Source organism: Columba livia, chromosome 3 (genome assembly GCF_036013475.1).
Source record: "Columba livia isolate bColLiv1 breed racing homer chromosome 3, bColLiv1.pat.W.v2, whole genome shotgun sequence".
In the NCBI taxonomy this organism is placed as follows: Eukaryota; Metazoa; Chordata; class Aves; order Columbiformes; family Columbidae; genus Columba; species Columba livia.
Genome location: NC_088604.1, coordinates 6,127,112 through 6,142,242, shown reverse-complemented (window position 1 = coordinate 6,142,242; position 15,131 = coordinate 6,127,112). Strand labels below are relative to the sequence as shown.

At 37.7% G+C, this 15,131-nt stretch overlaps 1 protein-coding gene across 20 annotated transcripts in view; it reads left to right on the top strand.

Moving 5' to 3' along the window:
• SUPT3H (SPT3 homolog, SAGA and STAGA complex component) overlaps nucleotides 1–15,131 on the top strand; it is a 285,057-nt gene that overhangs the window by 194,561 nt on the left and 75,365 nt on the right. For 16 of the 20 annotated variants that reach the window (XM_005512294.3, XM_065055686.1, XM_065055689.1 and 13 more), the window contains 2 exons: nucleotides 1,090–1,180; nucleotides 2,852–2,988. In XM_005512294.3, the coding sequence (XP_005512351.2) occupies nucleotides 1,090–1,180; nucleotides 2,852–2,988 (228 nt within the window). The remainder of the gene's footprint in view (nucleotides 1–1,089; nucleotides 1,181–2,851; nucleotides 2,989–15,131) is intronic. The other 4 variants (XM_021300889.2, XM_065055687.1, XM_065055688.1 and 1 more) reach the window with 1 other exon arrangement.

Here is a 15,131-nt window from a genome sequence, read left to right as displayed (position 1 = left end):
ATTGTATTTTTAAGTGCTTGTTTAACCTATGTTATTTAAAATCACAGCTACTCTGCAATTGTACTGTATTATGCACAGTACAATGATTGCATAACATTTTAATTAATTGTCCCTTTTTATAGTAACTTCAATTATGAATAGGTTTTTTTACTAGCTTTAGGGTGGGTACTGTACCTTAGAGCTCAAAACAAATATTGATCCTTATCCTTTATATCCCTTTTATTAAAAATCAGGCATTTTAATTTCCTCCTATTTATGCAGGGTGTCGACGTGACATTTGACAGTGTGACCATTACATTTTTGACATCTTGGCTGTCAGTAAATCCTGTCTTGATTTTTCCTTTCTAATATTTTTCATGTACTTTGCCTCACTAAAATCTCCATATGTAGGGATGGTCTTGCTTTCTCTGAATAATAAGTAGAGCAGGTCAAGAATTAAAGAGTTTTCCATATTAAAATTAAATTCATTTCTTTCTTCAAATTTCAATGTTATGAAAAGAATTATTATCAACCACTTTTATCAACATTATTTATTCTTCCTTTATCTCCTTTTGTTCCTTAGTTTCTCACTTTCCTGACCTCTTTTTTCTCCCCTTTGTTTTTCTTTTCTCAATTGGTAGGTGAAACATAATGACCAAAAACAGATCAAAATTAAAGAACACTAAAACATGTGAACAAATTGCAGTTTCTTTGTCTGATACGATCCATAAGGCTATACTGAAAGCAGAGGTTAATGTGGATGTCAAAGTTCATGGAAATATGCATTCGTAGGCTTCAATTTCCAAACTAAGCAATTTTTTTTGAGTACCTTGAAGAAATTTGATTTCCGAATTTCTGCTTTCTGAAAGTCAAACCCATTTCTGTCTCACAGTTGGCAAGCAAAGTACCACGGAGCTCAAATAAATCATATTTAATGTGGAATTGCTACTGATGTCGATGTACTTTATGCAGAATCAAAATTATGCACATATAAATAATTATATTTACTAAGTAATGTATTACACATTTGTATGTTTGTGTTACAGAGTTAATCTAAATAAAAAATAACTCTATAATATTATTTTTTACAAATGTTTTTTTCTGTCTTAGAAGAAGCTTAGAAGGCTACTTAAATACATGTTTTTTCGAGACTACAAATCTAAAATTGTCAAAGGAATAGAAGAAGATGACCTCCTTGAAGGTAGTAAAAATATTACTTAATTTGGGGAGGCTTGATATTTTATAAGTGTGCTGAATAGCTCAATGCAAAGTATTAATGCCTTGCTTAATAGTTAAAGACACAAAAATATTGTCTTTGGAGTATCTCTGCTTTTCTGTTTCAAATGTGTCAGAAGTATTTGCAACTACTATCCAAGTGATAAGACTGCTTAATGTCAGAACTCTGTTGAAGTAAGAAACTGGTGCTGATTAAAGGGCAAATTGATTTCAGCATGTGTAATTTAAATGTGGCAGCTGCTGCTTGCCATTGAATGGACATTTGTTAAATTCTTATCAAAGCGTTTTGACATGTTTTACAGAAAAACCCATAATCCAAAGTCATTGAATACTAATATATGACCTGGGCTTCTTTTTGGTGTGATTTAACATTTTGTATTCTGAATCTGTAATTTAATGAATGGGAAACACTTCTGTTTCCCCATTGCATGAGCAAGTCACAGATTTTATGACCAGTGCATTTAAAGGAAAAGCTCTTTGAATTAAAAATGTATATTAATTTATGCCATATAATTTGCTGGTATAAAGTTTGTTTTGTTGTCTTTTTTGAATGTAATTAGCATTTATTTGTAAAAAGTTAATTTAAAACTTATTGCAGCAAATCTAAAGCTTGCCATACTTTTATAACGGTCCATGCACAATGTCCATACACAACTTCTTGTATTTATTTAACTTATTTCCTTTCTCACACCCTTTTGTATTTATTTTTTTCCTTTACAATAAATTCCTTTAGGTTCCCCTGAGCATCCCCATTGATGTTAGGTAAACATGGTACTTCTTGCTCTTAGTTAATCTGTTGATAAGTTTTTGTCGACTCATTTGAGATTTAATTTGCCTGTGGCATTTTATTTTCACCACACATGAAAGTATGTTGTTTTGAGCAAGCAATCCAGCAGTATGGCTTCCTACCTGACAGCTTTGGTTTTTTACTACTTAAGTCTGTGTCACTATTTAAAACAAATAAAGAATTTTCATAAGCCATTTAGATGCTCATGAAATGCTTCCTAAAACCGGTTAATCTGGGAATTAAAGATTACATTTTCTGCCAGGCTTTGATAATTGAAGCCATTAATTTTGTCTTGGGAAGATAATGTCTTTATAGCTGCTATTCTGTTTAGAACAGCAGAGATCATCTTGCCAAGGTTCTCTAGGTTGCACTGTAGGGCAATGGTCCATCACCCGTGGAGCTGCATCTTATTGTTGGAGTTATAACTTGCTTTAGGCTGTAGGTAATGAGGATGTTCTACCTGCTTTCAGGAAGGAACATTTCCTCCAAATATTCTGTTGTACAAGTGAGGTTTTTGTCCAACCAAAGAAGGGTGGTTTCTTCTACAGCTCTGTCTACTGTGGATCCTTCACTGGGAAATAATGATATATGAGTGGTAGGCTAGGTTTCTCTAAATTTCTAAAAACCACCAGGTTATATTAGAAAATACCAATGGTGAGTTTTTTACTACAGTGCTACTGCAGCACAGCAGTGACATCACCTTGCTCAACTTGTATGAGGAGGACAGTAAGAACAGGCCTTTTCCGCATGGTGCACCTGATTCTAAAACATGTCCATCCTAGGGGCATTGATTGATGTTTGGAGAAGCCAAATAACTTTTTTTGTTGTTCTTTTCTTACCTTCGTGAAGACAAATTCAACAGTAATAACACCAACAAACGGCAGAAGCTTGCTCAAGACTTTCTCAACTCCATTGACCAGACTGGAGAGCTCTTGGCCATGTTTGAAGATGATGAGATTGATGATGTCAAACAAGAGCGGATGGAGGTAATTCTTTTATTTTACTGATACCCATGTCCAGCAGAGAAAAACTGCAAAGTATTACACATATCATGCTAGTCTGATTCATTTTCATGCTGCATATATCATTGTTACATATGTTTTGCTTTTGCCCAGATGGTCTAAAGGAATCCTATTTCCATATTTTTCCTGTTCTCTCAAGTCTTTCCTGATATCTAAGCACGCATGCTGAGAAGAAAGATTATGAAGGGGTAGTTATGGATCTTCCTGTCTGCCGTGTATTTGTATTTCCTTCTTGTAGAAAGCAGATTCTATTTATAAACATTTTGCATTAATTTTTCACAATCATTTTTTTCTTTTTCATTATTCCTTCCATTAGAAATTTCTTTCAATATCATTTGAAGACTTTTTTCATAACACAGCTTACAGATAAAATATTCTGTGCAAACATGCTTCAGCATACGCTCTTCTATCCATCCTGCTTTCAAGTCTTATTTGCTGATCTATGTACATATGAAAAATTATGTCCATGTTACAGAATGCAATGACATATCACTCTCAAAAAGCTAGCCTGGGCTCAAGAAGCAGTATAACTGTTTTGGCAAAGAAATCTGTGGAACAACAGTTTTGACACCAGTTGGTTTTACTTGGTTTAACTGTTTACAGAATCACAGAATATCAGGGAATGGAAGGGCCCTCGAAAGCTCATCCAGTCCATTCCCCCTGCCGGAGCAGGAACACCCAGATGAGGTTACACAGGAATGTGTCCAGACGGGTTTTGAATGTCTGCAGAGTAGGAGACTCCACAACCTCCCTGGGCAGCCTGTTCCACTGTCTGTCACCCTCACTGAGAAGAAGTTTCTTCTCAAATTTAAGTGGAACCTTTTGTGTTCCAGTTTGTACCCATTACCCCTTGTCCTATCATTGGTTGTCACCAAGATGAGCCTGGCTTCATCCTCCTGACACTCACCCTTTATGTATCTGCAAACATTACTGAGGTCACTCCTCAGTCTCCTCTTCTCCAAGCTAAAGAGCCCCAGCTCCCTCAGCCTTTCCTCATAAGCGAGATGCTCCACTCCCTTCATCATCTTTGTTGCCCTGCGCTGGACCCTCTCCAGCAGTTCCCTGTCCTTCTGGAACTGAGTGGCCCAGAACTGGACACAATATTCCAGATGTGGTCTCCCCAGGGCAGAGTAGAGGGGAAGGAGAACCTCTCTTGACCCACTAACCACCCCCTTTGTAATCCACTCCAGGATGCCATTGGCCTTCCTGGCCACAAGGGCCCAGTGCTGGCTCACGGTCATCCTGCTGTCCACCAGGACCCCTGGGTCCCTTTGCCCTACACTGCTCTCTAATAGATTTAGCTATACTGGCAGAAGATGCTACGTGTACACCTTTATAGGACTTATCAACACTTTGTCCTCTCAATCAGTAGAGCACCTTATTATTCAATATTAATCTCTTACTCTGAAGTGTTTAAAAGATCCAAAGGCTGCATCTGTGCTAATCAATAAACAAGGCCAGAACCAGTTCTGTGACCCAAAAGACAGGTGACACAGCCTGGTTTTGATCTCTACAGCTAAATTATTTGTAGGTGGACAGGACTACCCTGTCCACTATGAATATAGAGAACAGGTTGTTCCCCTGTTCATGCCCAGTTCCTCCTCATGTCTCGTGTGGGCAACTGGGTGTCAAGGGCAAAACTGCACCAGGAGCACGTTCACAATTACACAACGATGTTTGGGCCATTTTCCGTCGTTTTTAGTCAGTAGTACAGTATGTGTGGCTGTTGGAAACTTATTGCTTTACAGAGCTTTTTATACCCTTTTGATGGTAGAAGCTGGTTTCTTTGGTTTGATTTTCTTTTCTGTGCTGAGGTTGCTGAATGCATTCAGTAATATTAGTGTATTTAATTAGGGCCTCATTTCACTTTCGGGATTTCATAGAAAATTCTAAGAAATAACCCGATGTTCATCCTGCCCTAGATATAAGTAAGTCTCATTTTTTTTTCTTAATGGAGCCCCTTTTGAGAACTGGGACTTTCCCGATCCTGTTTCCGCTTCCTTTTCTTCATTACAATTGCTCAAAATCTAATCAAGAATCCCTTCTTTTTAGGAATTTGGCTAGTAACAAGTCCCATTTTCTGGCATTCCAGTATAATACTTTTTTGGTCTGAAAAACTGCACAGGTTGCCAGAAGTATGAAGTTCCCTGACCTAAACAAGGAGAAATCTGACTCAGTTTGTCTATCAAGGAATGTATTCTTGTAAGCAAATATTTGTCTTTCATCTGACTATATGTTTTTGCTTTTTTCTCACTAAATTATAATTCACGTGTGTATAAGCATAGAAAGTAATTCTTCCCTCTATTGCTCTACTTTATTACATTTTATGAACTGTTAATCTGTTTTCATGTTAAAAAACAAACAAAAACACACACACCAAAAAACCCAAGATCTATGTATTTTAGCATAGTTGCATGAAGCATTGTATGAAGTAAGTACTGTCTCTTTTTTTTCTCCTTACTTTTGAAAACTAATGACAAAACATGAAAGATTGTTTCAGTCATGCTGTTCAAAATGTTTAACAGATTTTTGGCTTTGTTTTGTTTGTGATTTTGTTATCACTTTGAGGTGGGTGGAAAGAAATCAAAGATAGTAGGAAATGTGATCCATTCCTAACGGAAGCGTCGTTAGTGGATGGGCTAATCTCATGTATCGCATTTTCTTTGTACAGTAGATTGTTTAATCCATGCTAAATTTTGGAGGAAATCCAACAGACACTTTAACAGCATTCTTGAAGGAATTAGTATACTGAAATTGTGAACTACGATCTAAAAGCAATGTTCCTTTTAGGTATCAGTTACGTCAGAAATGTGTATTATCTTGGTTTGGACAACTGTAAATGATTTCAGTTCTACTTTGCCTTGGGCCGAAATCATGCTAAGTTGTCCAGAGCAGATGATAAACATATATTTTTGATGTCATTATGGGCTAAACAGGATATGACTGTTTAGCAGTATGGTTTCAGTTATGATACAAAAAGCAAATATTGTTTATACTCATTTCTTTTAAAACATTTTATAAAATTAGAGCTAAGACTTCATGAAATCACTTGCTGTTCTGTGAGGTCTATTCCATATTTGTACTAAAATGTAAAGCTCCAAGCCACTTTTGAACATTGCTAAAGGAGAACAAACAATTCCACAGTTTTGACTGAAAAACACCCACTAATGCTGCTATATGAAATAAAAGAAAAAGAAAAAAGACATTCTTCTAGGACTGCATATAGCACTTATTGATGTATTCTGTAGTTTTAATTTGAAGCAAAGGGACTATCTCTAACACAGCAATAATAGCAAAGTACAAAGGAAAGTGGAATACAGGGCAGAGATTAATAGCGAAGTTCACATTACTTTGTCATAATGCATCATTATGTTATTGATACATTGTGATCATGGCTTATTATAAAAACTTCAATAGTAGCAATAAAAACCAGCCAACTGTATTGGCAAAATAAAAACTGGAATAGCACATCTGTCTCACTTCACAATAATATTTTGGCCTCACAAAACAGCAGTGAAACACTCATGAAACGCTGCTTGTCAGATCAAGAACAATTATAGATGCAATAAACTGTTCTAGTTCATAGATGCAACTGAGTTGTGCACATGAAGAGAGTCATCAGGATCAATGAAGTTGTCTTCATAACAGATGACAGCCTCTTGAGAATAAAATCTAATGGTGTGATCTACCTATCACCCCTTTTTTATTGTACAAGTTAAGCTCTGCAACAACCAGTGGCGTTCAGGAATTCCATTTCCCTTCTGTTGCCTGTTGTATGACAGAATCCACGAGAAATAAGACCTTGCAAGTGGATTGCAATATTTCTTTCCTCTGTCTCTTAAAAATCATTTATAGGGGAGAGTTAGGATTCCTGTGGGATGTGGCTGAATTGGTGTGGGGAGAAGGGACATGGTCATTTAAAATCTTTGTGGTTTTCCTTATTATGCAGTTTGGGTAGGGATGCACTTTTGGCTGTTTGTGTCCTTATGTTGCTACTCTGGACCCCTCAGGTGACCTGTCCCTAGTAGAACTATTTCCAGGTTTGCCTGTGATTTTGTGAATGGTACCTCCAGTTCTGCTAATTATTTGTATGAGAACCACTATCAAATTCTCCATTTCTTGTTATTAAAATCAAGTATATCTATTTTAAAACTTCAGTCAATGTCATTGCAAAGCCAACTTCTCTCTTATTCTATAAATATCCATTTTTTTTATCATTTATTTTACAGTTCAAATACCTCCCCCGCCAGCAAAAAATCTTCTCATCAGAAGTCTAAGCTGACATACAACGGAATTCATAGAGCATCATGCTGTGAATGCTCTGTTTCACTTTTATTCCCCTAGGATTAAGAAAAACACCATTCATCTGCCACTCTGACTGCTAGTTTAGGGATATATTTCCAACACTCAGATGTTATATGGCAATAATTCAGTTGCAGCAGCCGCCACAATGCTTTCATAGTATATTGCAAGTTTGAATAAACAATGGAGGGAAAATAACTTTCCTAGGAGAATACACTACCTTGAAAACAGGCTAGATGCCCGCAGAATGTTAAAACTAAGTTACATCCCTACAGAAAGGGATTGGCAGAAGCTTGTGGTTCTTTGAGATGCATTGTCCTACGAACTACATAAAGTATTTAAAAACTACAGGTAAATATTATTGTTCTAGGAAGTTTGTTGTGGATGTGTTTTTTCCTGTACTGCTCGTTAGTATTCTTATGATAGTAGGAAATCTGTACATAGCTCATGGAAATACAGTGGGCCCTGTGCAAAATACACAATTGCAATGACGTCTAGATGTGTCTGGAATAAATCCTTTGTTCACATGAGGTTAAATTGCTCCCATATAATTTTGCCTGTGCTCAGATCCAATTAATCTATGCTTGGACAAGACACCTAAACACAGATAAATGCACCTGAGGGTACAAGAAATCATGCTCTAGAAGTCCACTCTGTTTCAATCATAGAAACAAGGTAGACCTGGCATTTAGTTGGGTCTGTAGCAGTAAATTAGTCAGCGAACAAGAAGATTACTTTCTACTGGAATGTGATCAGACTAGACATGAGGAAGAAATTTTTTACAATGAGGGTGGTGAGACACTGTCCCAGGTTGGCCAGAGAGGTGGTGGATGCCCCATCCCTGGAGTCATCCCAGGCCAGGCTGGATGGGGCTCTGAGCAACCTGATCTGGGTGAAGATGTCCCTGCTCATGGCAGGGGTGGCACTGGATGAGCTTTGAAGCTCCCTTCCAACCCAAAATATAATATTCTATTATTAAAACCTTTATCTGGTCATGCTTTGACCTGAGCCAAGTAGCACTGTCCCAGACAATTTCTGGGCACCCTCTGGGAGTCAACCTGGGCCAGGAGCTCTCTCTATGGGATGGTTGGGTTGTGACCGCTCTCTTGGGGACACTTGGAGAGCAGAGGCACAGACACAGGTTGGTCCATGCTGGTTGCCCTTGGCGCTAGGGCATGGACCTGGCATCTTTTAGTGGAGACAACTAAAATTTGGTGAGATAATTCAGAAAACAGCAGCAACAACAACTATGTGCTCTTCTGTGAAGTCAGGATCTGAAAGATGGTGTTAAAGTACTCAAATTCATTCCACTAATTTGGAAAAGATGCACAAAGTAAACAAGCGGGAAATTATTTAGAAGCAGCTCTGAGGCTTTTTAGTACTACTATACTCATTTCACTTGCAAAAATTATGCCAGTTTAAGTGCTGTGTGGGGTCATTCCTCTTCAGGGAGTATCTGTTCATGCGGGGTGTATCAATAACAAACTGGAATTTGATTTAAAGCCCACATGGAAAGCTTAGTGCTGCAGTACAGACAACATATACTTAATAGAAACTGCATGCTGGAAGACAAACTAAAAAGTTTTGTGTTACTAAGCATGAGGGCATTGTTTCTCAGAGCACATAGTTTTTGCTGTATAATTTTTGCCATAAAATTATTTTTCTGATTCTTCAAAAATTATGATTTTACACTTCCTTACTGATTTCAGATGCTTGTCAACAGAAGGTATATTTTGCATTTAGTTGAGTGGTGACTTCTGTTATCTCATGATACCATGCCTGAATCTCATAATTTATTAATTTTTAAAATCACAGTTTTTAAGTGTTAACCCTTGTTGAATTTTAACAGCTACACCCTATGAAAGAATACATCTTGGGGTGAGATTTCTCTACAGATTAAAATGTTTAGATTTGTTTGGGGTTTTTCTTAAGCGCCTCATCATCTCCCACTGAAGTTGCTGGAGACCCAGGCAGTTTAAATAGAATTTATAGAGCTATTCAGCTGATCGGATGGTTCTTTTTGGAGAGAGATTCTGTGTGTGCAGTGGGACCTTGATGGTATGAAAAAAGACTGTGATGACATTCTCTAATAGACTATCAGGTCAACATCAGCTCCCCATATACTGTCTACTTATTTTGATATATTATACATAGATTCAAAGATTAGAAAGAACATAGATGGAACATCAATCAAGAAAAAACCCTTTATTCTATAGGCAATTTTTTTTTAAATATTGCAAAACATACCTTACCAAAGTTAGGAATCCAGAGGGAATTAATTGTATTGCATCAGTCCAGTGTTTCCAGATGAGTGTAAAGGTGGCACAACTAGTAGTGCCTCAACTGTCCGGGCATCAAAGTGCTTCTAACCATTATTCGGTATAAAAATGGTATCAATGATGTCTCTGATTACACATTGCTTGGGAATGTTTGGCGTACTGGGTAAACTCTATTTCTCTTGGGTAATGGTTGAAATGGTTAAGAGTAAATAGAAAAATAAACAGAAGCACTTTTCCATTATTATCTATATATCTATAAATGTTGTGTAATTCTGATCAGAATGGGAAAAGCTATCGAGTGGAAAAAGTTGCTTGTCATAACCAATAATATCAATAGACTTTTTGTGCTGCTACAAATCTAAGATTATTAGGGCTTTCTTGCATTGGGGTTGATTGCTATGGTGACACAAAGTGCGCTATTTGTTTGGGTCTTCAGTCCTGGTATTGTTGTTTTTAGAACATTTTAGTGAACGTTGCTCATACTGTAAATTTAGGCTGTTTTGCTGGGAGGACAAGGTGTTATTTGCTTTTCTGTCTTTCAGTTCTTTGAGTATTTTCAGTCTTTTGAGTATTTTTTGCCACTGTTTGCTTTCTCTGAAGAAGAGGAAGATTCTGGGCTGTTGTATTTTTGCCGCCCAAATGACCATGTTTTAACTTAAATCTTTTGAAGGAAACTTTATATATATATATTATTTATATATATAATTAAGTGTAGACACACATACATATAAACAGTATTTCCACAGAACATTTGAGTAGAAGCCAAATGTAAAACTAAAGAAACATTCTTCTTCTAAGTGTATTTTAATGCTGTGTTTATTTGTGATCCTGTGTTTAACATGTTTTTTGCTTAGATGTACTAGTCACCGTATGTTGGTACTCACAACACAGTTATTATTTCTGTAAACTTTGCAGAACTGGGGAGAAATAATTATGCTGAAGTCTGACGAAGGTCACATTGGTAGCATGTTATTGAAATTGCTGCCATGCTTTGAAGTAATTAAGGAAATCAGTGATGATAATGATTTGTATTTCAGAGGTTGTGTAGAGATGTGATAATGCAAATCTTTTTTTGCAAGAAAGGATGTATTTCAGGTGCTTTGGGAGCAATAAAGTGACTCTTATTTCAGGTATTTGAACCTTTATGTAGCAAATTACTGATCTTTTAAGATCTATTAGCGCAATATTTAAGTAAGTCCTTTCCGAATGAAGAAAAAATGGCAACAGTTTATTTCTTAAGGTCAGATGTTAACAAGGTCTGTACTGAGAACAGTTTTATCATCTCAGGCTTTCCTGAAAGAATTAGTCACTGGCATAAAACCATTTCCAAGATTTTTGCGCCCAGTATTTACTAAACTCAAAAGAAAAATCCATGGAGTTGTGAGATGAATTAAAAGTATGTTCACATGAGGTTAAATTGCTCCCATATAATTTTGTCTGTATTGTCCCTATTTGTCAGTATTACTCTGTGACATTCCTGCTTGTCATTTGTTGCAAGGAAAAGATTTTCTGACACTACTGTGAAGAGCGAGACTAAAACCTCAGCACAGAGACCTCATATTTTTGGCAGAAAGCCTCACAACCAGCCATACAACGTGTGCTCAGAATTTCTCTCTCCTTCCATTGAAGGATTCATATCACAAAAAGCCTTCTGTGGAAGAAAATAAGCTCTTTTCACCAATTAAGGCCATAGGGGAAGGTTCCCTATGGCATAAAACAGAAGAGGGCTTGATGACGTTCTTCTATTTCAACTACTGCAGAAGAGAAAGTTTTGAGATTAAACAGGCAGAGTCCTGGATTTAACAGGTAGTTGAGAGTATTCACAAACCAATATTTAGAAAAGGATTTTTTCCTGTTTCATCCATAGAAGGCTGATGCATGTCTCTCAACCTAAGGCAATGCCAACTTAATTTATCTGAAGGTTCATTTATCTACTGTTTCTATACACGACACGTATAGTAGAGAAGGCCCTTTTTTCCTTTCCTTATCCGTATATTCACTAAGGGAATAACAATGTTTTTTCTCTGTATTAGACTCCAGCTTGGAAACAAAACCTAGTTTTAATCAGGCTCATGGGTCAACCCTGCAAATACCTTCTGTGAAATTACTCAGAATCCCTTTCATCGAAATTGGCATTTACCTTCTGATAGCAACTTATACTGGAACCTGGGGTTGTTCCTGTCCACATGCCAGACTCTGCACTTGCCCTTGTTATATTTAGTTAGATTTTTCCCCACCCAACTCTCCAGCCTGTCCAGGTCAGCATCAGGTACGTGAGCACAGGACATCTCTTAACCAGGGTAGTTGCTTCCCATTGTGTTGCATTTTCTTGAAGCATTTCTTTCTCCTTATGCATTAAACTCAGAAGTGATTAGCTGCTGAACCTTACAAACTAAATAAAAGCCGCAATTCATAGCATGGAAAATAAATACTGAATTGTGATACCAGAGCAGAGAAATCTCTGGAAAGCAAGCCTGCCATTCAGAAGGACCTTGTGGACAGACTGGAGAAATGGACTGATGGGAACCTCATGAAGTTCAACAAAGGCAAATGTGGGATGCGCTAACGCCATGCAGCAGTACAGCTTGTGGGCCAGCCACAGACTGTGCTGTGTTAGCAAGAGGTTAGCCAGCAGGTCAAGGGAAACAATGCTTCCCCATTATTTGGCACTTGTGAGACAATATCTGGAATTTGTGTCCAATCTTGTACTCCCAAGTACAAGAAGGACTTTGGCATACTTAAGCGAGTCTGGCAGAGGGTCATAGACTCATATAATCACAGAATAGTTTGGGTTGGAAGGGATCTCCAAAGCTCCCCCAGTGCCACCCCTGCCATGAGCAGGGACATCTTCACCCAGATCAGGTTGCTCAGAGCCCCATCCAGCCTGGCCTGGGATGTCTCCAGGGATGGGGCATCCACCACCTCTCTGGGAAACCTGGGACAGGTATCACCACCCTCAGTGTAAAATATTTCTTCCTCATGTCTGTCCTGAATCTCCCCTCTTTTAGTTTAAAACCATCACCCTTTGTCCTACCACAACAGGCCCTGCTGAAAAGTCTATCCCCATCTTTCCTACAGGCCCCTTTTAAGTACAGAAAGGCTGCAATAAGGTCTCCCCGGAGCCTTCTTTTCTGCAGGCCGAACAACCGCAGCTTTCTCAGCCTGTCCTCATAGGAGAGGTGTTCCAGCCCTCTGGTCACCAAAGAAGTTCAGGGGACTGGACTCTGCTTCAATGTGCATGGAGATAGGATGTGAGGTAAAGGACAGTGTTTGGACTGAGACATAATAGGGGGGAAAAAATTCCAGTCAAAGATTGAAACTGGTTGGTCAGAGAGGTTGAGGATGTCTCTAACTTTGGAGATAATCCAAACCTGTCTGTTCAGTTTCTCAAGCCACCTGATCTCACTGGCTTTTTGAGCAAAGAGTTGAACTAGAGGTCTCTGGAAAGGTCCTAAACTTTTTTTGGTGTATATTATTCTATCATTCTATGATGCTGTCCTGAAGTTACTCATTTTTCATGCTAAAATGGCAGGTAGAATAGAAATAGATGACCTTTTGTAAATCACATAAGTGATAAACCATCTCAGATTTCTAAAAACTGTTTAAAAATCTAGGTAGCGTATAATTGGACTTTCCAGCTTCTGCACTTTCTATAATCTGTAGCTGCTGGTATTTCCTGGAATAGACATTTTATGTATACAAGGAACAGGGTTTTCTGTCTTTGATTTTGTCTCAGTCGTTGTGGTTTATTTTATCTATAATGTTGCTTGCTGTATTCTTCCGTCAGAATATGATCTGGCTGCTGTGTAAAATTGCACTCAGTGGTAGCTTCACATATGTGTCGTGGCTATGGAATCAGAACCAGTAAGATTTAAGCATCTTAAATGTCTGTTGAAATGGTAGAGTAATATAATTAAGCTCTACATGTTGCAAAATGTGAGATGCATCCACTAGAAAACGGACCCACAGCATTCCTAGCAGAACAGCATGGGTAATAAACTGGCATAATTATTAACTCTACACAAAGTAGCACATCTCCGTTTGGGTGAGACATTTTGATGTTCTGCCCATGAGGCTTTAAATGTTCTCTCTTGTCTTTTCTTCCATTTTACTCTACAACTTTTGGTCAAAATTGAGGATACCCAGACAGTTATGCACTTTCATTAAATGAATCAGAAAAGGTGATTTTAATTTTGATACTCAGTTCTTATTTTCAGAAATTCCTCATGGAGTAAACATGTGGAGTTTAATCTTACAAATATTTTTGAGACCAGCATTTATCTTTTTAATAATCTGTGGTTCACATTTAGCTAACTTCAATGTGGCAAAAATTAGGCATTGCTGCTGCTGCTTTGGCTTGACAAAGCACGTCCACAAGTAGACCTGTATTTCCAGGGAAGACCATAATACCGTCACTAGAAAAAATACTGATTTTGCATAGAGAATACTTTTCAGAAATAGATATTTAACAAGCGGGGGGGGGGGAGGGAGGCTTATTCTCATTTGAATATGTGGATTTATGACAACTTAAATCTTTTCACTTTTGTACACAGGTAGTGGCAGGCTTTTAGAATTTCTTTTTCACATTGGTGTCTGTATCAGACACACTATACTTTTGGTGTTCTGAAAGAGATTTATTTAAAAGCAATGGCAAGAAAGCAATGTAAAATGGCAATATAAAAATATATATGTATATGTATTAAGATTCATATATTTCATTCTCAAATAAATTTGAAACATTTTTTCCAGACTCATCTTTTGAGTGGCACATGTGAGGGGCAAAGATATGGACCCCTTGGTAGCAGCATTCAGTGCTGTTGCAACTTTGCCTCTGCAGTTTCGGAAGCAATCATTAAATTTGGGTTTCCATTTGATCAAACGAAAGAAGGACGGGTAGTCTCTGTCAGAGGGCTGGATTTTATTTCCCAAGGCTAACAGCCATTTCCAGGACTTTGTCAGACCTACTAAGAATTTTTTCTACCGTTGTCAGATGGTATTATTTAAAATCAGTTCATCCACTTGTGTGGGATTCATATCCTATATCATACAGTGCCTCTGACAAGAAGATGCTTTTACTAGGAGTGTTATTCAAAGCACTGTTGATTTTCTCAGGCTGCAGACATCTGCAGAAAAAGCTTGTAGAACACAGAGCATCTGGTATCGTGTCCTAGCTCCTTACACAGGCCATATCAAACAGCTTAGAAACGGAACACATACTTTACATCCGCTTGGAAATAATTTTTTAAATGTTTATTGTAGATGTATTAGCTGTCAGCCCATATCATCAGCTAATTATTTTGTATCTGAAAATTGTAATGGCATCCTCAGATGTACTAAACTCAGGCAGATTTCCAGCTACTAATCACACCCTGCTTAAAATGGGAGTTAACTCTTGATGATCTGGAGATCTGATTTCTAGTTCCAGTATTTAGAGGAGTTTGTCAGTGAGGTGACTGCTGTGACTCCTAACTTTGTTATCCTATATTATATTTTAAAGAAAGAGACAAAAATGTTGAAGAGACGTTG